This window comes from Chelonia mydas, chromosome 21, assembly GCF_015237465.2.
Source record: "Chelonia mydas isolate rCheMyd1 chromosome 21, rCheMyd1.pri.v2, whole genome shotgun sequence".
Taxonomy (NCBI): Eukaryota; Metazoa; Chordata; order Testudines; family Cheloniidae; genus Chelonia; species Chelonia mydas.
Genome location: NC_051261.2, coordinates 11,323,493 through 11,350,754, shown reverse-complemented (window position 1 = coordinate 11,350,754; position 27,262 = coordinate 11,323,493). Strand labels below are relative to the sequence as shown.

General features: G+C 50.9%; 1 protein-coding gene across 1 annotated transcript in view; it reads right to left on the bottom strand.

Moving 5' to 3' along the window:
• The window catches only part of DEF6 (DEF6 guanine nucleotide exchange factor), a 34,950-nt gene extending 7,800 nt beyond the window's left edge, over nucleotides 1-27,150 (bottom strand). Inside the window, exons 1-5 of the mRNA XM_037884825.2 lie at nucleotides 25,375-27,150; nucleotides 9,010-9,150; nucleotides 5,887-6,072; nucleotides 2,308-2,535; nucleotides 842-988 (exon numbers count right to left, since the gene is read on the bottom strand). Coding sequence (XP_037740753.1) covers nucleotides 842-988; nucleotides 2,308-2,535; nucleotides 5,887-6,072; nucleotides 9,010-9,150; nucleotides 25,375-25,470 — 798 coding nt within the window. The 5' untranslated portion in view covers nucleotides 25,471-27,150. The remainder of the gene's footprint in view (nucleotides 1-841; nucleotides 989-2,307; nucleotides 2,536-5,886; nucleotides 6,073-9,009; nucleotides 9,151-25,374) is intronic.
• Between the last annotated feature and the right edge of the window lie 112 nt (nucleotides 27,151-27,262).

The following is a 27,262-nucleotide window of genomic DNA, read 5'->3' as shown; positions in this document are numbered from 1 at the left end:
ATTGAAACCTGGTGTGGATTTAGTGCTGGTGAAAGGTGCTGGACTGACAGCCCGGGAGAGCCGAGTCCTCCATCTATCCCAAATACAGGGCTTGACAGGACAAACTTCCCCCACCCAGGCCCCTGCCCAATAGGCATCTGATCCGATCAACAGAGCTCAGTCTCCAGGGCCCATTCAGTCCTTGGCCCTTCCGCAGAGACTGCCAATTAGTGCCAATGGTAGCAGGGATTTTTCTGTCGGGGAGGCCGGCTGGCTGGCTGGGAGCTGCGCTGACGACGAGCAAGCTCATGTCACATAGGGTAAGTCCACGCCGCAAAAGGTGCGTTCTTAGCACATGTTGGCAAATGCAGGTTAAAATAGCAGCGAAGACACAGCAACAAGGCCTTGAACTCGGGTTAGCAGCTCAAGGCTGCCCTATAGGCTGGAGCTCACGCTGCTGACCCAAGTTAAAACCCAAGTGCTGCGTCTGCCCTGCTGTTTTAACCCGAGCTAAGAACACACCGGTTTTTTGCAGCGTGCTGAGTGGAGACATACACAGCAGCCACCCTTGTGCCCTAGCCTGTGAAAATCCGGTTGGTTCTGGTTCTTGAACACCGTCCATCACCATGGCATCTGGGGAGCTTTTCTAGCCTCGAGCTGCCCTGCGGCTCTTGTGTTAACGGAAGTGAAATCAGTCTGACCGTATGTCCCCGGCTCTCTTTCCACAGGCACTGCCTGGGGTCTATCACCCACTGGACCAGTAGCACTTGGGGTGCACGCACACGTGGGGGAGACAGGGAGGAACTGTTATTGCACCGATGGTCCAGCTCAGCCTCTCTCCACCGGACCCTGGCGCAGTTACCTCCACGCAGCAGTGTTTGTCCAAGGCAATGCTGCCTTTCTTCTCCTTCCGCTCCTCGCTCATGTAGTAGGAGAGGGCACTGGGCTTTAGTGTGAACCATCGCTCGGACCAGTTCCGCCTCAGCTGGCCCTTCTTCCAGAGGTAGCCCTGCACCCAGACAGAGTGGGGGTCTCAAACCAGGGGCCGTGCCAGAGAGCCCCTGCGCTATGAGTCCAAGGGGGGGTTTGCACCTGGCTCCCACCCAGCCACCAGAACCATTTGGGTGCATCCGCAGCTACCGTGCTTCCTACCGGTGTGCGTATTGGTGCATGCTGGGAAATCTGCTGGCCCCTGTCCAGTATTGCCTCAGGAGGGGACGGAGTGCCCAGCAGACATGCATGGAGCAATGTGCCCCACAGTGTGATCCTGCACACAGCTTGCTGGGAGCAAGAAGGACCTGCCAAACCAGTTTGACTAGCACAGGTCCTATCCACAATGTGCCGAACTGGTTACAGAAACAGGCGTCAGCCAACAGCCCAGCCACATTACCAACTGCACATCAGCCATGGCGGGCATGGCCACAAGCCACGGCTTGAGCCGCTAGCTGGCTACACACTCGGTTATAAGCATGGACAGGCTCTTTCCGAAAGGAAAACCCAATGAACACCTGTGCTCCTGAGCAGCCAGCCAGACACACAAGCGCTTTATCGCTCAGAGGGCTTTGGGATCAGGTTTAAGACACAGAGGACACTTTCCCTTCTCCAGCACCTTCTATTCAAGGCTCTCACTGTGCTCCCACAAGACAGGCGAAAGCCGTCTCCAACCTGCAGGTGGGTAAACTGAGGCAGCTTGGCTTGGCCAGGGCTGCATTGGGTGACTTGGCCAGGATTACACAACGGGAATGGGACCCAGCAGCCTTGACTCTGCTGTTCCTTGCTCTAAGCACTGCTAGGCAATGCTGTCACAACAAACAATCAGATGCTGGTTGCCAGCAAGGGTCTGTGTTCAGTTTAGCAAAGTATTTTAGGTCCAAAAACTGGCCTGGTAGCTAATAAGAAGGGCTGGGAGACTGCCTCGTGCCCAGACGCTCCTGGCAGACTCATCACCTGGCTGTCTCGGGGTGGTTGCTGTCTTGGGGAGCCCTTTGCACATGTAGTTCCCACGAGCTTCCCAGGAAGGATTGGGGCAGGAGGGAGGCTCAGCCCCCCTGTCCAGAGCTCTAAACTCACCCCTCCCCATGAACTCAGCAGGTAGGGTTGTCTCGGAATAGCCCTATGACCTTGTCCATATGGAACTGGGGAGGGGTGAAAGATTGTTCCTGGGATGAGGGGGAAGCGCCCGGCTTTGCCCCGAGATGGGCAGGTCCCCACAGCCCCTGGGCTTAGTGACAAGGTTACGTGGTGCAGCCCATTTCTGGTGAGGATGAGAACCCAGCCCGAGCTCCTCTCCCAGTAGCTCGTCTCCCAGGGTCCCTGCTAGCTCCTTGCCTGTTTGAGCATGTCCTCAATGACCTCCTGGTACACCTCTTCAACGGCCATGCTGACGGCCTCCCGCTCGATCCCCCGCAGGAGTTTCCCCGAGTTCACCAGGTCCAGGAATTGCCAGACCGTCATGCCGTTCTGGTGCTGGGGATCCTGCGAGAGGTAGTCATCCAGCTCGCAGCAGTTCAGCTCCACGTTCATGGAGGTGCAGACCTTCTTCAGCAGGTACTCCACCTGCAGGTGGGGTTGGGGGGCAAAGCAAGAGCCATTTCCACCTGGGGACCACCAGAGACATGGGGCCACCCCAGAACACCCGGAGACCTGGAAGCAACCGTATTTCACCCCATGGACACTACTTTCACCCCCAAACTTCCAGAGAGCTGGGGGTACCCCCAACTCCACCCCAGGGACCTGGGGGAATCCCCATGTTCACTGAAAAGAAGTAGGGAAATCCCCATTTCCACCTGAGACTCCCCCCCAGTCATTAGTAGCCCACCCCAAAACAACCAAAAATCAGTGATCAGTTTTGAAAGTCTTGGCCTATGATTTTACTTAGTACAGTTACTACTGCACTCAGTTTTGTTGAGTAGGAAAGAATGAAGTTGCTATTTCTGCCCCTCACTCACATAGCGATTACCCAACACACACACACAACTGCTGACAATCACAGTGATACACTTAAAATATTTTAAATTCCGTCTCATGAAGAACCATCATTAGGTTTCAGGGTAAACACACAATTGCAGATGATTGGGTGAAGCTCACACTGGTCAGATCTGGCTGTTTCAGGCTGCATGCAGACTCAGGAAGATAGAGTTGCATTGTCTACAGCCAGTTTGCTTTTGGGAAGTGTTTTTTGCAACTGTAAAAACTAGAAACTTCTTTTTTTAAAAAAAGTTTAGATTCTGCAGAATCTGTCACAGGGGCTGGATAACTACCTCAAATGTGCTAGAGCTAGGGCACGAGGCAGGTGTCTCATACCAGTGCTGTAATCTCAGTCTTAGCTGGGGATTTCTGGGCCCCTTTCTGGCTGCTGTTGAGATCACAGCAAATTACTGTAATATGGGGGAGAGATGGTGTCCCAGAAAGTGGGTCAAAATGTCAGGAAATCACCTTGAAATTAAAAAAAATAAGAAAAAAAACCCATCAGAAAGTTTTGGTTTTTGTTTGGTTATTTTAACTGAGGGGTTCGGCCACCTCTCATCTCCCAAGAGCTGAGCCAGAGCCCAGATGTGAAGGGTCGAGTTTGACATCCATGCAACCCTGCTGCAGTCATTGTGGTTTAATTGTGGTATAACCCAGGGCAAGGGATAGTGCCGACTCTGTCCCCTGGATTGGATGTCCCCCCCCACAACAGCCTAACTCAGAGGAGAAGGAAAAAGCCCCAATACTCTGCCCCCTTTATAAGAAGCAGGCGAACGCCCAGCCCCCAGGCAGCGCCACTCAAACAGAAAGATGATTCAGTGTATCAAGGTCTGTGGAACAGGAAATGCCTCTCTTGGGGAACAGGAAGTGCGGTTGCTGTGTATGCATGCGCACAGCTCCGGTTTTTGCTGATCTAAAGGGGAGATGGAGCAAGAGCAGCCGCCGCGGGGTGGGAGCAGAGAGCGCCCAGCATGGGGGCATGACAGAGGCCATCCTCACCAGCCCGTCAGTCAGACGGGCAAGGCCAGGCCCAGACCATCCCCTTATTGCTGGCCAGCTCTGGAGCCAGGGGCAATGGGTTTATTTTCCCCGCCCGAGACTGTGGATTTGCAAACCACCTGATGGGGACTTTAGTTCTGCATCGGGAGACCATAAAAACCCTCCCTTTCTTCCCGTGTGCCTAGTGGAATTTAGAGATTATGATTAGCCGCTTTGGCTGAGTGGCTGGGATTCCTCTCTTTTAATTAACCCTGCGGCATGCACACGCATATCTGGGGTGGTCACAGCCTTTCCCGCTGGCTAAAACACGGACTCCGCCGCTCCGCAGCCGCTCACGGGGTCCACATCCCAGCATGCAGTGGTCCACCTACTTCATGCGGTGCAGGAGATTCTCTTGACAAAACCACGCACATAAAGCTACTCATTAGGGAAGTGAAATGATCAGCAACGTTCCCCCGATAGCACCCTGAGCTGATGGGGTTGTGTGGGTTTAAGTGGGCTGTGAGAGGCTTATTGTTCCACGGTCGTTTTGGAAAGGGGGGGCAGCCTTAGGGAGGGCCCTGCAGGGTGCGAGTGCACGTCCGCACCGGCAGCTGGCTCCCATTCAGCCAGCTCCTGAAGGTGCACAATGGCAATCCCAGTTGGGAGTCCCTGGCTCAGCTCCGTTTACAACCCCATTACAAACCTGGGGGCTCGACGCTAACTAAAAGTGCAGCTTTTGGGCTTTCGTGTTTTCAACGGACAGCTTTTGCCGCTCACGCAGCTCCAGCACACGGTGCTGGCTGATCAGCCAGGTGCAACGCGAGCCCTGTACCCTCACCCTCTCTGCTACAGCTGCATCCGCACCATGAAAGCCAGCTGGAGTGGATAGCAAGCATCAGACATGGCTCTCCCCAGGCCTTTCCCTGCAAAGAGGGGTTGAAAATGCCTGCCCTCCATGATGGAGGCAGGGCCAGCTGAGTGGAACGCCCAGGGCAGCAAATCATACGAGCCAGCCGATAGAACGCTGTCTCCTCGCACCCTTTCCACGCCATCCGGCTATCCGTGCCGCAGGCGAGGACCTTCGCTACGGAGCAGTCCCCTGGGGAATGACGGCTGGCTCCCGCGAACTTGTTCTGCAGCTTCACCGGCAGAACGGGCTGCTCTCTGCCTCAGCTACTTCCCTTCCTCTTGGACACACAATTCTGACCCACCTCTCTTCTGGCTCTGCAAGCCGTTATAGCCAGTTCTCACATGTAAGGGGGACGGTGGCCAGGTAAGGAAACAGATCAGCCTAGAGAGCGTTTCTCATACTGCTGCTTGCAACAGCTTCACCCCTCTTCCTTCCCTTCGGCTGTCACCTAGTCACCCCTCCTTTCTAGAGCGGCTGTGTGGGCTTCGTTAAACCTGCACCAAAGTCCTCTGTTTATCCATGGGACAAGCAGAGCACAATCCTTCACCCCGGTCTGCCCAGTTGCAGAAGCCCTGGAGGGACCCTCCTCTAAGCCCAAGAAGGGAATTCAGTCTCCACGATCCATTCAGCCCTTGGCCTCACCGCTGGGACTGCCAACAAAGCTGGCACTTATTCTCAATTACAGCGTGGGAATGGGAGTTTGAGATGTGATCTCTGGCCCCACTGAGACTGGTCTGAGGTGAAATAAACTAATTCCACACAGGCCGGCTAAGAGCCGGCAAATTACTTGGTCAGCACTGATCTAGGCTGGAATTGAACTGGTGATGCTGCAGGGAAAACCTTGCGCTTTCCTGTACCAACCTGTAGCACTATCCCTGGCTGTAATGTTGCAAGGTAGACAAACGAACGACGCGTCACTAGACTGTATTGGCTCACTGTGTTATTTGTCAGTCCAATAAAAGTCTCTTGCACTTGGCCAGAGTTTTCCTCAGTGAGGGGGAAGCTGGGGAACTGACTGCGAGTGAAATGACAAGACAAGGAGCTCCTACCTCATCTGGGACCATGACAAGAGGGTATTTGTCTTCAGAGAGGAAGTTAAAGAGACACCAGAGCTTGAAGGCATCCTTATGGGACACGACACTGTTCCCATTCCGGTCGGGCTTGTAATTCTTCTTTGCCGTCAATGTCCAGCAGAGCTCATCAAAATCCTCCTTGACAAAAGCCCCTTCCTCCACCTGCAAACACATCCCGGGAGCCAGTGAAGGTGATGCCGTGACATTACAAAGCACTGGGAATAACGTAACAGCCTGCTACGGTGCCTGTCATCTCAGGAGTGCAAAGCACTCCAGAGTCCCGAAGCTGCTTGTCACCCCCGGGAAGTAGGGGAGCATCGTTACCCCCCTTTGACACCTGGAGAAAGTGAGGCACGGGGAGGGGAAGTGATGTGCCCAAGATCTCACAGCATGTCACCAGTAGAGCTGGGGCTAGAAGCCAGGAGTTCTAATTCCCAGGCCCCTGCTCTAGTCCTAGAGCACTCTAACATGAACCCAGAGGGCAGAGCGGTAGGGACTCTGATACAGAATTGCTGCCTGTCGGCCTCTTACTAACGCACCCAGCAATGGCATCATGTCATGACACCTACCTCGTAAGTCAGCCAGGCATGATCCTCCCCCTCTCAGATAGACCTGGCAATTCTGCCATTGCACCCAAGTAGCAGAAGGCAGCGTAAGATAGATAATAAACAATACCTGGCATTTAGAGAGTCATTTCCATCCCTGGGTCTCAAAGCTCTTTATGCAGTAGGGTTGGGATCAGCACCCCCCTTTTACAGATGGGGAACCTTTTACAGAGCGGGGATGTGAGTCATCCCAGGTCACCCAGCCGGGCAGTAGCAGAGCCACAAATAGAGCCCAGATCTCCTATGTCCCAGTCCCGAACTCTATCCAAGATGCGTAGGGTGACCAGATGGCAAATGTGAAAAATCGGGACGAGGGTGGCGGGTAATTGGTGATGATAAGAAAAAGCTCCAAATATGGGGACTGTCCCTAAACTTGGGACATCTGGTCACCCTAAAGATGTGTGATGTTTCAACAGCTGCCAGGCACTACAGCTCCTGGCCTAGCCCTTGAGCACATGGACCTGGACATGACCGTGTGTGGGGGCTTTCACAGCTGGTCGGTTTAGTGTGTCAGTGATTATTTCAGAACTCCGTGACACATAGGGGATACCATGACAGTGACTATAATGGCTCAGTCACATCTCACAGCTCTATAGTACTTTTCATCCAGAAGGTACTTCACAAACTGCGCACAGCCACCCTCAGTGAAATGCAGCCACTGCTGGGGTGTGGGGCAGCATCCAAACAACACACTGCCCAGGGGCAGGGTGGGAGGGAAACTTTTTGGCTGTAAATACCAGGGTAAACCACTTACTCTTATCAAAATGCCCTCTCATATTTTTCGTGGCCACGCAGACAAGAGCTGGGTTTTGAAATGTCTCCTCTGAAAGACCCACCCACAAGAAACTCAATTTATCTAAACTCAATGGGCTGGGCTGGCCCAGTCAGGATTCCAACCTGTGATTCTCTGGAGTCTATAGCAGGGCAGAGGCAAGGAACAAGGTTTAGCTGTAATTAACATAAACAAGATCCTTCACTGGGGCTGCTGGACATAGCCAGAGCCTGTGGCTCCCTCTTGCTCCCTGACGGACTAACAGCCTGTACTGCTTAGTGTTACTACCCAGGAGATCCCCAAGTCTTGGGCTAAGAACTCTCCAGATGGACAGCTGACTACATTGCAGAGGAGGGGCATTTAATACCAGAGGCTTTGACCGCTATGCCACCCCCCCAGCTCCAGCCACATGCTTTGCTGTGTTGATTACCTAGGGTGAGATGCTGAGACATGGGGCTATGCACTGCACAAACAAGAACCGTGGATTCTTTTATTAGCTGCAGCTCTGAACGGGCCAAGGCACAACCTAGGGCAACAGGGAGGCACCCCCATGAAAGGCGAGACACACCCTGTGCTAGGGGTGAAGCGCACACGGTCACAGGGGGTAGTCCAGCCACCTCACATTGGCACACTGAACCCCTGCGCCCCCGATTCTGCTCTGACCCACCATGAGCAGAAACCTACTCCACCAGCTGGTGGAGCAATTGAGGGCAGGGCAGTCTGGCTATTCAGAAATCACGGGGCAAGAAGGGGACGTGTTCCAGCACTAGACTAGGGGCCCGCTTCTTTAAAGAGCACAGTGGAATAAAGTTGCTAGTAACTTTTCCTTCTGCACATGCCCAGAGGAAGCAGCCCACAGAGCAACAAGCCACAATGTTTCAGTTTAAGAAACAAAGATGCCTTTGAGATACAAGAAAACCCCAAATACCTGTCCCTTGCGGTGCCAACTTCTGTTTTCGCCTGCCCTGATAAACCACCAAATGGGGAGAAAAAAATTCCTACTAAAGGAGAAAGGACTGAGCTTTCCTGTCGGGTTTTCCACCACTGGGTGTCTTGTCTGTCAGAGCTAGGCTGCCCCTTCTGGAAACATTGACTCACGGTATGCAGGGAGGGCTGGCAGAGCGGAAGGGGTGACGTTGTTTGCAAAGAGCTGCCAATGCAACTCATAACGTTCAGCCTTTATCTGTCTTTTGAACTCTCCCTCCCCCAGGCAAGCAGGCGTAAAGGCCTCGCACAAGGTGGACACACACACCTGTGCAAAGCAGCTACAGAATGCTACCGGCAGGGTGAGAGGGGAGTTCTGACTGGGTAGCATTTTATCTTACCCACGTCTCAATGATGACAAGATGCAACGCAGGGTCAATTAAGGCCTCTGGTTGTCCTCCCTCTCAGTGTAACCCACCGGCAAGTGTGTGTTACAGGTCCCCCTCTGCGTCCGATCCTCTGAGGATATGAATCTGTTACAGCCTCACGTTGGAAGCTTTAGCTCAAGCTGTTAACAGCTCATGCTTTTAGCTCTGGAGGTGCCCGGTTCAACTGCCAGTGCGTTGACACACTGACTCCTAAATCCCAGGCAAAGGGTCCTTTCTTAAGGAAAAGATATCTAAGTCCACAGATGGGGGTGCTCTAAAGGGATGACCGGCCTTGGCGAAGAGAAAGGAGAAGAATGAAATTCCACCAGCAACCAAGCAGACGGGGCAAGGAGAAAGGGAAGGAGCTTACCTTATCCAGGATGTATTTGTTGAGGTAAGGCATGTAGCCCTGGCTCGATACCGGTCCGTCGTCATCATCCCGGAAATGCTCCTCCAGCGCCACTGGGTCATGGGGGATATGAAGCACCGTGTACAGGTTGTGAGAGAGCACCTGGCAGGGGAAGAAAAAACAGATGCACTCCACAGCTTCCTGGCACAGCACTCGTTAACAACAACGAGCCTACAGCACTCCATAGGCACCTATGAACAGTGACGTGCAGACACCAACCTAGCTATCCATGTGTGACTGAGTGCTGTGGTGAATCGGGGATGTGTTGGAACTGCAAGTTATCACTTTAAGAGTGGGACGTTTCCTGATTTGCAGGCTAAGGGGCTCTAGAGCCGTGTGCAATCACAGACAGTCTGGTAAGAACCAGCCTAGAACGAAGTAGAATGAATTGGACATCGCTGCCCTAGGGAGCAGCCTGCTTTCTCTCTCTGTTTTTAGTTCTTTTGCGTTTTTGTTCTGCATGGTAAGAGGTAAAGTCGTGTTACATTGCAACTTACCAGCACGAGTATTGATAATTTTATCTAACTTCTGTTTACCTGCTGTGAACACAAGCGTCTGTTTCATCTGAGCATCCTCATATACCAACGAGAAGTCAGTGATATGCTAATTGTTTAACAACGGATTCCCCAAAAGTATCCCAGTTTAGCCTGGGATAAACTCCCACATTCCAAAGGTAAGTATAGGCTGCAAGGAGCAGAGGGAAGATCTGTGGCATCTCATCGTTTATTTCCCCATTTAAAGTGAATCACATTTTCATCACTATAGCGAAGGATGGAGGCGCAGAACCATAGAGCAAACAAACTGACACTCAGCTGCACTTGGCTGGAGTGGCTTAGTGAATTGGAGAATTTCCAATTCACAACCGACGCTATCTGCACCACAAATCATATTCCGAAGCAAAAAAAATAGATCTCAACCAATCAGGGCAGAGAAACGTACCATGTGACCTAGGCCTCCAATCAAAACTAACCAAAGCTGCTCAGATTCCGAATTTCAAACCTTCAGAAAGAACCATACTCAACTGAGCTACAGGATGAGTGTCAGTCACAGGCTCTTTTGTGGGGAACAGAGGCATTTTAGACAATCACATGCCGCCTACAGACAACTCCCTGATATCTTTGCCTGACGTTCTGGGACATGCACAGTGTGTGCAGTATGTGGCAGGCTGCATGGAAGGGCTAAGGGCCTTGGATATTAACCGAGGTTGTTAGCCAGCCTGACGACAGGGACAGGGGCAGAGAGTAAGAGAAAGGGACAGATGACCTCCCAACACAGACCTTTGATGCATAGTTCCCCACTGGGGCCTCAGTGAGTGCCCCTGAGTAAATTAACTCCTTGGGACTCAGTTTCCTGTGAGAGTCTCCCCACTGGTCTAGCCCCGCCTGCAGTCGGTGGGCAGAGCACGGGTGGGTTTGTTTGCCAAACGGTTTGCAAAGTGGATGCACAGAAACATTGGTCAGGGTTGCTCAGGTTCCAGCAGCCCTGCCTAGGAGGCAGAAGAGCTGAGGTTCAAGCGCTGCACAAGAACCCAGACCCTAAGGTGACTCAGTCTGCAGAGCAGTGCTGGGGTGGGAGGGGACATTTCCGGCCATGGGGGCAGCGTCAGACGTTGACATACTGAGAGGGGCTGGCTTAGTTACTTAAGGCCAGATTTGTAAAGGTATTTAGGTGACTCTGGGAGTTTCTGAAGGGCCTGGGTGCCTAACCCCCATTGGTTTGAATGCTTTTGGAAATCCCACTGGGTGCCTAAATACCTTTACAAATCAGGCCCTTAGTCCCTCGAGCTGCAGGTTGAGATGCTGGCAGAAGTCCGCCCATCATTCCACCAAAGGAAGGAAACTGAAGACCATGGAGTGAGGAGAACTGGTTCCCAGGTCCACCAGTGACTCACATTGTGGAATCTTGGGGAAATCCCTTCACCACTCAGTTTCCCCATCCATGCAATGGGGATTGTATTTATTTGCCTGCCTCCTAGGAAGCTCTTGAGGCTAAATTAATGGCCGTGCATGAAGCGCTTTGAGATACTCATGTGGAAGGCGCTAGGGGAGGGGAATGTGGATAGACACTGAGTGGGGGTAGGAATACACCCAATAGTAATATTTATAAGCCATTACTAATATTCAAATATGCCTTTAAAGGGTGAGCATGCAGGGAAAAAAAGAGTTAGAGAAAGCAGCCAGGAGAGAGCAAAGCACATGCTTAATGTCTGGTCTGAGACCTCACGGCTGTCTGAGACAGCTGGGTGAGAATGCTGTGGAAGGGCGTCGCACCTACACTGCACCTGGCCCTTTTGGCAAGGACGGGGCGGCTGCTTGCCTCTCTGCAAACATGGGCATTCGCCTCTGTGACCCAGGGCATCCATGGCCTGTCTGCTGAGACGGTCACCGAGGAGGTTAAAGAGCACCATAGGCAACATGGAGGGAGAAAAGTGACCCTGTTTCACAGGACAGTCGCCCCCAGAGACCCTGACTGGGAGCAGGGCCCCGTTGTGCTAGGTGCTGTACACACACCCAGGAAGAGACCACCCCAAAGAGTTTACAATGAAAACAGACAAGACAAAGGGTGAAGGGAAACTGAGGCACAGAGCAGGCAAGTGATTTGCCCAAGGTCACAGAGAAGGTCAGTGGCAGAGATCCAGGTCTCCAGACTCCCAGCCTGGTGCCCTGTCCACTTGATTTGAACATGCTTTCCCATTTACCAGTCCCCTGAGCCATACAGTCCCCCTTTCTACTCACAGGAGCACTGCTCACTCTTGGAAAGCACAGCTGGCTGGGCACAGTGGGTGGCGTTTCACTTTCAAATTGGCTCTTGTTTAATAAATTATCAGTCTGAGGTTACACGGGGTGCTCAGCATTTGAAGCCTTTCTTGACCAATCAAATTCTCAGTAACATATTGACTCCACCCAGCTTTTAAGCACAGTGTATGCGTGACAGCTACAAGCATTATGCTGCTGCCTAGGATTATATATTACAAGTACCTGCCACAGCACTTAGCTCAGATCAGGAGTGGGAAAAAAAAAAAAAACCTGCACAAGCCCCCTTGTCCTAACTAACTCCCAGTTTGGGTAATGAGATCCTGGCTTCCTAAAGATCCCCCCTTCCCCCGCCTGTGCTAAACTACCTGGCTGTGTTGCTGTGTGCTGTTAAAGAGCTGCCACCTCCACCCTAGAGCTAGCTGCATTTTGACGGTGGTGGTGGTGGAAACAAAACCTCTTACCTACCCCAGGTGTGTTAGGAGGCTAAATTCACTAATGCCCAGAAAGTAGTGTGAAGCCTGCAGACGAAAGGAGCTGGAGAAAGGCAAGGAATCCTCACTGATCATCAGTATTAGAGCTGGGAGACTGCCATGATGAGTGCCAAGCCTAACAGATAAGAACCTGGAGAGACAGGACAAGAGTGTGGTAGAGTGCACATGTACCTGGGTTACTGGGCATGGATACCTCTGCTTGTATGTGCCCTGCATGGTGTCTGTGCACCTAGGCCTGTAAAGTATCTCTGGGTGTTTGTGGGAAGGACGATGCGATAGCTAACAAGATGGAAAGTTGTAATGGCAGTATAGAACCAAGCGCAGAGTCTGGGGTGTCACTGCTCCATGGACCCTGGTCTCCGTTGTCCTTCACTGGGATGTGCAAGCTGCAGTACCCGAAGGCTCAAACCCACCCCAAAATTGCTGGGATGGCTCCCAACCCCAAGAGCAGCTCACTCAGTTCCCCATGTTTCTTCCCCTCCCCAGCTGCATTTAAGTCGTTTATCAGAACCCTCCATCAAACCGCAAGCTACACGTGACAGGTCCTGGGAGCTTCCTCCCCGCTCCCTGAGCAAGGCTCCTACGTTTCTAACCAAGCCCTGTCCCCGTCTCTATGGTGATGCAAAAAGTCACGTCCAACCTGAAGAGCCTCTGTGACAGTCACGGATGTTTGTAGCTGGACTCCTGCCCAGAGGAGTGTCCAAACCCTAGCTGTGCAGTCACCAGTTACTCAAGTCTTTGGCAGTTCAGCATCAGCACGCCCAAGGAATTGCTCCATGAACACCTCTCCCCTGGCAGGAAAACACTAACAGGGGCAGGAAACTAGGCCCTGTAGATGGGGCATAAATCCCTTGGATATAAATCATTCCCCTCCCTGCTCTCTATCTAACCCGGGACTGGGTAATACGCAAGAGAATTTGTTCAAGTTGGAGTTGTTCAAGTTATAGACTAAATAAACCTATTGACACCTATCGATCGAAGACCTATCGATCACCAATTATATCTCCCTATAGTTCCTCTGCTATAGTAGATGTCAGGGCCATGAAGGTCAGTTTCCCCTTGAAAAAGAAAATTATTCATGCCTAGTCTGGGTAGTTTCTTAGCCTGAATGGTTTTATTTACACTCTATACACCAGAACTGGAACAGAAGTGGTCACAAACAGCACACGGGTAATCCCCTCTTTCTGACATCTCAGCCTAAATACCAAAGCCTGATTCCCAGGAAGCTACTCTGCCCTAAGAATTTAGTACCTCAAGGCATCCAGAAAACTCCCCAGCTGTTTGCAACAGCATCTCCCAAGAACCTGCATCATAAAACAACAATACAGCTTTTCTTCCAAGACTGAACACTGCTGCACACTAAGAAAAACTTGAAAGACTACGTGTAACAGCACCATCTGCTGACTCCTGCTGTAACAGTATTATAGTCCCTGAAAACGTATTATAAAAATTCTTCATGAAAAGTGCCTGCAATCCACAGAAAATTTTGACAATGATTTTTTGTTTTCATCCAAATTTTCCGTAGGAGAACAAAGACAATTTTCCAACCAAGTCTCTTTATATCACCTACCCCATAGACCCTCACATACCCTCTCCCCATATTTTATCCGCCTTCTCATCTTCTTACTTCACAAAACCTCATTGATGCTGTGACTTCCTGGAATGCTAATACAATTCTACGCTACCAGCACTCCCAGCTATCTTCGAGACACCACTGACTTTCTGAGGAAACTACAATCCATCGGTGATCTTCTTGAAAACACCATCCTGGCCACTATGGATGTAGAAGCCCTTTACACCAACATTCCACACAAAGATGGACTACAGGCCGTCAGGAACAGTATTCCCGATAATGTCACGGCAAACCTGGTGGCTGAACTTTGTGACTTTGTCCTCACCCATAACTATTTCACATTTGGGGACAATGTATACCTTCACACCAGTGGCACTGCTATGGGTACCCGCATGGCCCCACAGTATGCCAACATTTTTATGGCTGATTTAGAACAACGCTTCCTCAGCTCTCGTCCCCTAACGCCCCTACTCTACTTGCGCTATATTGACGACATCATCATCTGGACCCATGGAAAAGAAGCCCTTGAGGAATTCCACCATGATTTCAACAATTTCCATCCCACTATCAACCTCAGCCTGGACCAGTCCACACAAGAGATCCACTCCCTGGACACTACGGTGCTAATAAGCGATGGTCACATAACCACCACCCTATACCGGAAACCTACTGACCGCTATTCCTACTTACATGCCTCCAGCTTTCACCCAGATCACACCACACGATCTATTGTCTACAGCCAAGCTCTATGATACAACCACATTTGCTCCAACCCCTCAGACAGAGACAAACACCTACAAGATCTCTATCAAGCATTCTTACAACTACAATACCCACCTGCTGAAGTGAAGAAACAGACTGACAGAGCCAGAAGAGTACCCAGAAGTCACCTACTACAGGACAGGCCCAACAAACAAAATAACAGAACGCCACTAGCCGTCACCTTCAGCCCCCAACTAAAACCTCTCCAACACATCATCAAGGATCTACATCCTATCCTGAAGGACGACCCATCACTCTCACAGATCTTGGGAGACAGGCCAGTCCTTGCTTACAGACAGCCCCCCAACCTGAAGCAAATACTCACCAGCAACCACATACCACACAACAGAACCACTAACCCAGGAACCTAACCTTGCAACAAAGCCCGTTGCCAACTGTGTCCACATATCTATTCAGGGGACACCATCACAGGGCCTAATAACATCAGCCACACTATCAGAGGCTCGTTCACCTGCACATCCACCAATGTGATATATGCCATCATGTGCCAGCAATGCCCCTCTGCCATGTACATTAGTCTAACTGGACAGTCTCTACATAAAAGAATAAATGGACACAAATCAGATGTCAAGAATTATAACATTCATAAATCAGTCGGAGAACACTTCAATCTCTCTGGTCACTCGTTACAGACCTAAAAGTCACAATATTACAACAAAAGACTTCAAAAACAGACTCCAGTGAGAGACTGCTGAATTGGAATTAATTTGTAAATTGGATACAATTAACTTAGGCTTGAATAGAGACTGGGAGTGGATGGGTCATTACACAAAGTAAAACTATTTCCCCATGTTTATTCCCCCCCCCCACTGTTCCTCAGACGTTCTTGTCAACTACTGGAAATGGCCCACCTTGATTATCACTACAAAGTCCCCCCCCACCTCCCCCAGGCTCTCCTGCTGGTATTAGCTCATCTTAAGTGATCACTCTCTTTACAGTGTGTACGGTAACACCCATTGTTCCATGTCCTCTGTGTATATAAATCTCCCCACTGTATTTTCCACTGAATGCATCCGATGAAGTGAGCTGTAGCTCACGAAAGCTTATGCTCAAATAAATTGGTTAGTCTCTAAGGTGCCACAAGTACTCCTTTTCTTTTTGCGAATACAGACTAACACGGCTGCTACTCTGAAACAATACAATTCTAGCCACTCAGCTTTCCCCGTTTGCGAATAGGGCTGTCAGGACGTCTGCCTCCTATGGCACTACGTGATGGGCTGGGACAAACAAAATCGTTCAGTCCCGCACATGGCAGCGGCTTCGCTCGTCCAGTCCCCTAGAACAGTGCTACTCAAAGTGGTGGTCCGCGGACCGGTGCCGGTCCGTGAGCCATCGGCTGCCAGTCTGCGCGCACATTGGAAAAAAAAATCTGCTGGTCCCCCACATCAGATAGCTTGAGAAGCACTGCCCTAGAAGACTGGCTGCTTACTGGACTAGCTTAGCAACTAGAGACGTCCCAGGGTTTGTTCCTCCTTTGTTTCCGGTCCAAGCACACGCAGTACTGTTCTGGGAACAGCCACTCCAAATTCCTGACCAGCCCCCACAGAATCCAGCCCAGGACCGGCATGTACAGGAGTTTGGGAGTGACGTGTGGCTACTCCTGTAGTGCAGACAGGATAGATACAGATCGTAATCAGAGACCTTGCTATCAAATCTCAGTGTCTTCATTCACGGAGCTCGCTCTATCCCGGGGCACAGCAGTGCCCACCTCCAACCTTAAGACACATGCTAATTCCCAATTGGCTAAGACTGACTTTAATGCCCGCCTGTTTATCTGGGTGGATCTCAAAAATGCTTCACAACCCTTAATTCATGACATCTCTCATACTCCTGCCAAGTGGGTCAGTATCACTAACCCCACTTACAGGCAGGGGTACGTTGCGACAGAGAGGCAAAGGGACTTGCCCAAGGTCCCAGTGCGAGTCAGTGGCAAAGCTGGGGATAAAATCCCTCCTGATTCCCAGCTCACTGTTCTAACCGCTACCGCAGACCCCTGCTCTGCGTTCCCACTGACATACAGGTGCTAGTTTAGGATTTTTTTAACGAACAAATCCCCGCCCCCCCTTATCACAGAGGGATAAGGGCCTGATGCTTGTTCACACCAAGGCCACTTGACACTACTCTGGCACAAATCACATTTATCCTCACTTTAAAGCCATTTTACACTGGCAGAGCAAAGTGGCCAGTGGAGGATCAGGCCCTAAATCCGTCAGTATTCTACACTGCTCTGCTTTGGAAAAATCTTCCCTCCAGGCAAAATCTGGACTGTGACACAGAACAAGCCGGCTCCCCTTCCTGTTCAACAGATGCCTCCTCGACCACACCAGCCTGGCACTAACACTGCAGGGCTACCTTTGGCACCTGGGGTTCCTTCAATACCTGCACAGAGGCTGCCCACACAGGCCGGAATCGTGCGGTGCTGTGTGTGATGTAGACACAGCAAAACGGACCAAAACTCGTTAACCCTATTTGACCTCGACCCCTCAACAGCCATCGGACGGGCTCCCACCCAGCCAGGCGGGATTCAGAGCAGCGGCATGGCCACATCAGAGACAGCTTCCCTCTTCATAACCTGGACATCACCTACCGCTCCACTGGTGCTCCCAGTCTTTGCATGAGACGCAGTAACCGGCATTGCCCATCATCTTTCCCCCTACTGCCGTTTTCATAGGACGGGCGCTACATCCAGTCCAGCCTCCTAAGGTCTCCCATCCTCTGCCCCCACCTTCGCACAGCCCTTTATTCAGGCCCCAGTTGTAAAAAGAGGATCCTCTGATGCCACTGCCCTGGTCACCCGCCTCTGCACAGTTCTTCTTCACACAATGCACCGTCAACCTGTGGAACTCCTTGCCAGGGGATGTTGTGATGGCCAAAACTATAACAGGGTTCAAAAAAGAACTACATAAGTTCCTGGAGGATCGGTCCATCAATGGCTATTAGCCAAGATTAGCAGGGATGCAACCCCATGCTCCGGGTGTCCCTAGCCTCTGTTTGCCAGAAGCTGGGAGTGGACGACAGGGGATGGGTCACTTGATGATTATCTGTTCTGTTCACTCCCTCTGGAGCACCTGGCATTGGCCACTGTAGGAAGACAGGATACTGGGCTAGATGTACCATTGGTCTGACCCAGTCTGGGCGTTCTTATGCACAGGCAATAGAAATGCAGACTGCTTGCCAGCGTAACCACAACCCTTATCTGCAGCAGGCTGGCCTCCTTTTGCTAAGCTGAAAGCAGAATTACAATCGGCCATCTGTGGGTGGCACAAAATGCACAAGCTGCAACAGGCGCTGGTTTGAGCCGGGGGGGGGAATAGTTAATGCCAACCGAGAATGACAGCTCCTTTTCTTCTCCCTTGTTGTCCATGCTTGGGGCAATCCTGGGCTTTGGAATGACCCTCCAAGCCGGAGGCTGGCCTTGCATGTTAAAAGGTGACACAATGTTGCCAAACTGGCAGGACTGGGGCTGGGAGATTCAAGCGGTGTAGCCCAGAGGGAGGGACTGTTGCCTAGTGGTTATAAAGCCCAAGCCAAAGGTTCTGAGTTTTATTCCTGACTTTGCCACTGACTTGGTGTGTGATCCTGGGGTAAATCACCTCACTGCTCTGTGCCTGGGTTTCCCACCAGCAAAATGAGGTTAATTCCTTGTACACGGAGGAGCTGTCAGGCTCAGTGAGCGCATGTTTGCAAAGCATCTTGAGATCATCAGGGGAAAGGAGCTATGTTGGCAAAAGGACTTATGCGATCCTCCTCCTCCTCCATGTAGCTGGCTGGGACTGCTGAATCTCCTCACACCACAGCAGGGATGCCAACATACCAATTTCCTAACCGGGCAACTTGGAGCTTCTCACTTTAAAAAACCAAGTGCTACCAGCTTGGTGTGAGGGGGTAAGGCTTTTCCCGGGTACTGCGCCACAGGTGGATGATGCCTCCCCAGACAACGCCAGCAGCAAGCCCGTAACGGACGCATTCTGCCCGCCGTAGGAACAGAACTCTGGGAAGGGGCTAACGGTTGCGGTGTGGTCAAATGGGCCAGCAGCTCTCTGGAGAGCTGCCCGGATGCTCTCTCAAGCCCTGTCCATCTCTATTTCATCCCCAGCACGGGATGAGCCTCCCTCTTCCTAAGGCTGGGCCTTTCCCAACGCCTTTCTGAGCATCACAAAGCAGGCCAAGACCATACACTGCCAAACCAGCACCTACCTACGATACACAGCTTCTCCTGCTGCTGCTTCACCATCTATTATAACTGTGCCCCCTTCACAAAGCAGCCAGGCACCATATCTGCCCACAGTGCAGTCTAAGTCCCCAGCAGAGACGCAAATGTAAAAGGAACTACGTCCCAGATTGTTCCCTATACAGGAAAACGCCACACAGAAGGCAGGAAACGTGTCAAGGTTCCCCTTAGAGTTTCCTCTCGCTCATTCGGCTGTGGGCAGACTTATCCCCCACCCCCCACGAAATTGACATGGGCTTTGTCCCACAAGACCCGCGGATCTCGCTCCAGAGATGGCTGCATTTGTGATCCCTGCGGGTGCCAATTTGTCAAGTGCTTTGATCTTTCAGGCTGAAAAGCAACAGAGAAACCTACACTCGTAATTCACCCCCCCACTGCCCACTCTACACTTCTGCATCGCATTCCTTCTTCCCTCTATAGGCCAATCTGCCCTGCTGTCATTACGCATTTCAGTCCACTTCTCTAATTCTCCGAGATGCGTTCATTCCATCTCTCAGAAGGCTTGCTGCCCTTTCCCAGTTCCGTACTGCCAGCCAAGCCAACTGTTACACTTCCCATTTCAAGTTCTCGGTGTAGCTCTTTTGTGGAACTCCGCCGGCTAACCTTTTGCCACCTCAGCACCACATGATTAACGACACACGGTCCTTAGGCACCATTTTTTCCATCCTTCTTGTAGGAGTTGCAGCTAGACCACATTTTTCCACCATACCAGAATGTGGAGCTGTACTGAATGCCTTTGCTGACATCAAGAATCGTCTATTGTCCTTCCCCAAGCTTATCTTGACAAAGAGCGATATTAATGAGCCTCTTGAAAAACTCTGAAGAGCAGCTTGTTGAGAAACAAAGCTCAGGCTGTATCCCCTATTCTCTGCTTTCCCTCCTCCCTAGCCCTTATAGATTGCTGGCAAAAGCTTAGAGAGTCAGGGAAAATTATTTCTCTTCCTGGTTCTGTCACTGATTCACTGCAGGACTTTTTTTTTTTTTTTTTTTAAACTCTTGGCCACACACACAAGTTGTACCAGTTAAGCTAAACGTATTTCTTATTTGTATTGCGGGAATGCCAAAGAACCCCAGTCACGGACCAGGACCCCATTGCGCGAGGCGCGGTACAAACACAGAACAAAGAGACTCTGCTCCACAGAGCTGACAATCTGACTGAGGTCTTGTCTACACACAAAAATTGTACTGCTTTAGCTCTACTGGTACAGCCAAAGTGGGACAACCTTGTTTGGACAGATGCAGGTATATTGGTATAAATGTGTATAGCGGATATCTGTTTGGGAGGGGAATGGAGTATACTGGGATTAGGCACCTTTATACCCATATAACTAAGCCCACACAAAGGTTATAGCGGCATATCACTAAAATTGCAATCCCATAACTGACACAGCAGATATAAAAATGGGGTAGAGATCAGGTCTGAGTTAAATTGGAACAACCTTCCCTCTCTGCCCCCCATGGACCCATACAGGGCTAAACCTCCCTTGTGTAGGTTCAGCTTGTACCTGTAAATTGACCAATGCAAACTCAACTGAAAAGAGCCAGGTGTTTTGAATCAAGATTTTTGCACTGGTTTGAACAGATTTTTGCACTGGTTTAACTAAATCCATTTTTAAAAAAAAAACAAAACCCCACACCTTTAGCTAAACCGGTGGAACTCTGTCTTCACTGCAGAGCTAGCGCAGCTGGTCTGCGCCGGGGTCTGAGCACCTCGGCGAGCCTCCCCTGGGTGCGAACCGCCAACTGCAAACCACACCCGAGTTACCTTGTCCTCACTGGCCCTCCCCTCCCCTGTGTCTCTCGCCAGGACATGCGCAGCAGTAAGCTGAGCCGCTCTGTGATTCCTGGGCAGCGGGTTGTGGGAGAACTCATCCGTCACTCTGGGCACATGGGAGGAATTGTGGGAAGGAATATCAGCATTTCAGTGATTTAGCCTGTGTCCTCACTGCGAAGTGGGCAGGCGGCCAGTCTGAGTCTAAGTGGAACGTGGGGTCTAACACTCACCCCACGCTGGGCTAACTAGCCCGGGTTAAAAGCACCACTTAACTCAGGTGAGAGATTTCTGTGAGTGGGGGATTGGGGCAACCCCCAATTAAAGAGCCACAGCTTCACCTGTGCAGCGAAGACAGACCGTGTGGCTGTGGGTCAGGCTTTAATCTCTCTGGCTGGGCTTATCAAAGGAGCCGAAAGGAATGGCCACCCAACCTCCTAACGCTACTTTGAAAATCCCAGCCCTCGTGGCTCAGTTTCCCCATCTCTAAACTACCAATTTGTGGCACAGTTGAAGTTGATGAGGGTTGAAGGTGTCCAGCATCTCTTAGGAGGAGGCCCAAAAAGATATGACCAGAGTCCTAGGGATGGGCAGAGAAACCTGGCCATATGGAGGAAATGAACCCCAAAGCCAGGAAGATCCCATTTCCAAGCCAGTGCTTTGTAGGGAGTGCAATATAGGAAGCTGACTGAATCAAAGCAGAATTGTCCTGCATTCGTTTCTTTTTCCAGGAGGGGTCAGTAAGCATTTCAATACAAAATCACACCAAGCCAATTTATGGACCTGACCTGGCTTAGTGCATGGTAGAGAATTTTCTTCAAATGCCTCGTGGAGCCACTGACTTGGGGCCTGATTTTCGGAAGCGCTGCACGCCCAGAACTCCAACCAAAGCTAACGGGAGCTGTTGGTGCTCAGCACTTCTGAAAACCAGGCCCCTATCGTCCCATTGCAGCCGAATGGACAGAGCCCTGGACTGAGACTCAAGAGACCTGGTCTCTATTCCTGGCTCTGCCACTGGCCTGTGCTGGGTGACCTCGGGCAAGTCACTTCCCTGCTCCATGCCTCAGTTTCCCCACTTGTAAAATGGGCATACTGACACCGACCCATCATTGTGACGCACTTTGAGATCCACTGTTGTAAGAGCTAGGTATTATGAACGAGCCTTTAATCCCCATGGTCTCTCTGCCTCATCTTATAAAGCCGGGCTACCTTTGCGATCCCCCAGCTCCTTTCCTGTGGTCTATAAGGGTTTCAGAATAGCTGAAAGCCCCTTTATAAACTTGAACCATTTAAATTCTCAGGTACCACATTTCTTTTCTCCTCTCCCTGGGCCACTGGGTTTAGGAGGCCAGAAAAGTTTAGCAGAATTGCATGCATCAGGGCAACAGGAACATACAGCATAACACCTTGGACCGCTGGGGTGCCTTCCATCTTGTCTAGGTCCTTACCCCACACCCACACCACCACTCTGGCTGAGGATCTCAGAGCACTTTGCAAACATTCACTTAGCCTCCAGCCAAAGACAGGAAATTATACCCCCTCCCCACTTGTACAGATCTGGAGATTGAGGGTCCTTTTCTCTGCCTTGTCCAAGATGGTACCTGCTCCATATCAGCACTGGGAACAGAACCCAGATCTCTTGACTCTCAGTTCTTAACCACAAGACTACCCTTCCTTCCTGAACAGATACGTGAACATGCCCGTGTGCTAAGAGAACTATGCTCAACCCAACAGCTTACCACATCCCCGGCTGCCAGGCCTTGGGGCGGTGGAGAGCAGCACAAAAAACTACTACATTTCACTGTCCAATTGCTTTAAAAATAATGGCTGGGACTGGCAAGGGAGTTAGGGGCCTGGCTCCCACTGGCTTTCCTCTAATCCACCCATACCATAGAGAGTGCGCCTGGGCTGAATCAGGGACGTTAGTCACTTCAGTCGCTTTAAAGGCTGTTGGGTGCCTTTCTTCCCTGAACGGGATCCCTCCTTCAGCAGCAGACAAGGCTGAAGGAACTGCATACACCTCCCCATGGCGCGTCGTTCTAAGACAACACCAGAACAGCAGGGGAAGCTCATGATAACGGGCAGAATCTCTGCTCCGCTGAAGAGTTTCCTCTAACCTCAGCTTTAATGGCTTTGCATTTCTGATGTAATTAGCATATAGGAACCAGCAACAAGATAGCAGCAGGCTTGTGTGGGATGGAAACAAATCTAGGCCTATAGGAGAGGCTGGATACCTTGGACCAAGGGAGAGCTGATCTTCCCCATCTACGGTCAGGTTGACACTCTCAGAGTGGCGAGATCTAGCACAGGACAAAATGAAAACATCCTTTTACAGCACATGGCAACACACACACAATGGCAAGTGCAAAGAGGCTGTTGCTCTCCCTGGCCAGCAAATGTTCTCACCCTGTTCCTGAAGCTTGCAGGAATAATGGCTTGAGATGCAAAGGCTGGGGGAGGGAAGCCTGGATTCTGCGCTGACAAAGAAATCTGGAAAAATGGCACCATGGGCGTTCTATGATTGTTCCTCACAGATCAACTCTACCCAGTTTACAAGATGTTTTTTGGCCTCTTCCTTCCCCTCCAAAGCCCAGCCCTGCATACTCATTCGGGGCTCCGAGAGCCAAGCTGGGCTCTTTCTGGCTTGTGCTAATCAGCACCAGCAATAAGAATCCTGAAAGCCAAATTCTGCACTTTGCAACACCAGAGGCTTCCAAGTGGGACTGCAGGTGGGTGCCTAACAGGACTTGCCAAAGCACGTACGCAGGTTAGGTGTCTAACTCCCATTGAAAGTCAATGGGAATTAGGTGCCTAACTCAGGAGCTTTCGGAAGTATGATTAGGCACCCATCTGCATCTTTAGTGTAAACACCTTTATAAATCTGGCCTCAATTCCAAGTGCAGGGCCAAATCCTGCCCACAGCTTCACCCCTGCAGTCCCACTTCAAAGACGCTGGTGCTGCACAGTGCAAAATTAGGCTTGCAGAGTTCTTATGCTGGTGCTAATGCACAAGCCACAAAAACCCAGGCCTTGGTGAACAATTCCATAGACGATGCGGCAGGCTGAGCAGAACTCAGCTCCTGCTTTCCGACTTATGTCGGCTGGGCACTGCTGACTGGAGTAACAAAGGAACACCAGTGTATTGTTGACACTAAAGCAAAGAGAGAAATCTCTGGACATGCAGGGAGCAGATCTGTGGGGTAACAAGGTTTTAACAGTCACTTTCAGAGATCTGCCCCTACTGTGTCATTTGCTCTGTCAGGCAAGGACTGGATCTCTCTTTCTATACAGGGTCTGGGCATGCTGACGGGTCTCAACGCAATAATGCAAGGAAATCACAATGCAGCGGCCATCATGGTACGTCACTGAACGTTTTACTCTTCATCCTCTCCCCTATTGCAATATCCACCAGAGCTAGCAGTCCCGGGGAAACATCACTTGGCCCACAATTTCCTTAGACAGACATTCCTTTTGGATATTCTTTTAACTGATTTCACAAAGGCCGAAGGTGCACACACATCAGTGAAACGCACACCTAACCAAGTGTCAGATCTGTTTCTTAGAAGCATGTGGAATAGTGCTATTCTGGGCCTGGACTATTCCTCCGCAGAGCCAGCATCACAGCACAAAGAACCAAACCCCTCATCCGTTTCTCAGCCTTTCCCCAGGCAGAACTCCCATTGAGTTTGGCAGAATCTGACCCCAAAGGAACAAGGTAATTTCCCTGCTATTCAGTTGTTGGGTGAACTGGCCCTAACATGGAGGAGAAAAGGTGAAAGGAGGGAGTCCCAAGGTTTGTTACTTTCCATGCACGAGTCTGTGGCAATTTCAAAACTCATCACACATACATGCAGCCACTGCCAAGCAGGGCTTCTCCTTCGGGTGCAATATTTCACATTCCTTTGGGTGCTTACATCGCAGGTTGTGTTCCAGATTACAAAAACTCTGACCAAACAAGTTCTTCTGACCCAAATTCCAGGGCCAGTGTCTAAATTAGCTGTAACTTTTAAAACAAAACAGGGGTGCCCGCTTGGGGAAGAAATCCCGCAATTCTCGTCAGGGTATGATCACAGCATTTCTACTGAGCTGAATAATGTAGGTAGAAGAAACATTTTTTTTAAAATGAAGCATGCTGGTTTTGGGGTTCTGTATAACTCAGGAGCCTTTTGTGAAGCTTATGGGTGATCAGGATAAAAACAAAAACAAAAAAAACACAATGTCTTGTGGCAAAACCCTAAAGAAGTGTTTTTTAAAAAAATGCTCTTCCTTTCGGGGGGGGGGGGGGGGGTGAAATGCAACAGGAAGGAGACAAGTGTGTGTCAAAGCGAGAAAGAAAAAAAAAAGAAAGAGTTTGGGTTTCCTTACCTGGGGATAAGGTGGGTGAGAAACATTATAGAACAGCCAGAATTTGAAGATTTCCACCCCCAAAAAGGGTCACTTTCTAACTAATCTTTTTGTGAAGACCCCCTCGCTTGGCCCTCGCTTGGACGAATGCGAATCAAAGCCCGAGCCTGTTGATAAGTCACGGGACTGGCTACCCTGGAGTGCGCAATGGGAGTTTTTATTCCTGCTGCAGGCCACTGAGCTGCAAAGCAGCATCCAGCCCTGCCTCGTACCTCTCAACGTGTCTGTGACCCCCAAGGGCAAAACAGAGAGCGGAGCCAGACTCAGAAACCTCACAGCCCCTCCCCTGTCGCTGTGGGGTCTCATTTTGTACTCACTTTCAGCTGGGATTTGGACACTTTGCCACTTTTCTCCACATCCAGGGCGGTGAAGGCGTACCAGATGGATTTTAAAAGCTCTGCTCGTAGGTCCATGGCTAGAGGCGCAGATGACAGAACCTGCTCTGTCAGCGAGGAGGATCCGGTTGCAGGAAGCTGACTCTCTCGCTCCAACAGTCCTCAGAAACCTGCAATTAGAATGGAGGAGCAGCAGCGCCACCTACTTGACTACACCTCGGATAGGCCCCACGGTGCTCCCCTGCCATCTTCCTGCCCAGATGACAACACTCACCTTTCTGCCCTCAACAGGGGGAATGAGTCCACCGGGCTCGCCTCTGCATTCCCTTCCCTCTCAAGCCCACTGCCCCCAGATGACAACACTCACCTTTCTGCCCTCGACAGGGGGCATGAGTCCACCGGGCTCGCCTCTGCATTCCCTTCCCTCTCAAGCCACTGCCCCCAGATTTGAGGCACAACAGCTCTGGACACAGGATTTGGGACTGGATAATACTTAGCACTTAGCCTGCACATGCTCAAAGCACTGTAAAACACATTGATCTGTTAGCTGGCTCCCTAAAGCTGGCCTGGTTGGTAAGACTCAGACCATTAGCCTCAGCACATGCTCCCCAGAGTCCCAACGCCCTTGCAGCTGCTGCATGCGTTCCGCCGACAACCTCTGCTAGGCATGGAGCTTCAATGCACCCGCAAAGGGGGAACGAATGTCATTCGAAGGGCGGAGAAATTTCGCTTGTGGCTCAGTTTGAAAACAGGCCCAAGAACCCCAGTTAGTGGGAATTGCCAAGGTGTCCCAGCTCAGCCACGAGCTAGGAGACCTAAGGGTTACCCCAAAACCTTTCATCCACGGAAGAGGAAGAAATCCCTCCCCAGCTAATTTAAGAAGTAGCTCCCCATTTGCAGGTTTAAATACAGAGGACAGTTCACCCCAGCACCAGCACAGCCCGGTGCAGTCCAGGAGAATTCAACCCAATAGGGACTTCTGTTAACTCCCATCAGGCTCGCTCACACACAGACACAGACACACACACTTAAGAGAGGTGACGGAGAAAGGTAGGGGCATCTGCCGTCTGATGAGTGGAGTTATTGGCATGTTTCTGAGGAGGCTGTGTGCCTGGCTCTGCCCCCTGCAAGATCTTCATCCTTTTACAGCCTCCGCAGAGACGGAGATGACCTACTGAAAAACAGGACTACGCAAGTCCTAGGGGAAGAATGGTTTAATGGCAAGGCACTGGACAGGAACTGAGGAGATCTGGGTTCTACTCCTGGAAATACCCACGGTGAAGATTTCGAAGCCAGCGGCACATGTGCCTTTGTCCATTCACTACTCCCTACTTTTGGGAGGCTTCCTGTGTGATCTTGGACAAGTCAATTCATCTCCTTAAATCTCAACTCCCCCCCATGTGTAAAATAATAATAATCCAGACCTACCTCACAGGGGCGTGGGGAGGATAAATCGATCAATGAGGTGCTCAGACACTACGAACAAGGTTCATGCAAGTTTCTAGATTAGATAGAAAATGAATGGGAGTGGGGAAGGCGCCTAGTAACTGACCAATGAGCAGAAATTTTAACACCTTCAGGCTGAGCCCAGGCCCAGAAAAGGGGAGACAGCCCCCTAGGGAGAGAGTCTTTACCGCCTACTTGAGGATCTGACTCGATTGAAATGCTAACATTGGCCTGTAAGAGAAATAAGCTCCTGGGAAGTCTGGGAGAGGATGTTCAGCTGATTGGCACAATCCTATTGCTGAGGCACAGGGATGCTGCTTAGGTCCTTACTGGTTTGGCGACCAAGCCCTAAGGCAGGGCAGGGAAGAGGTGTAAATGTAGAAGCTTTATTAAGTACATGTCAACCCCCCGCTTTCTCCTCCCT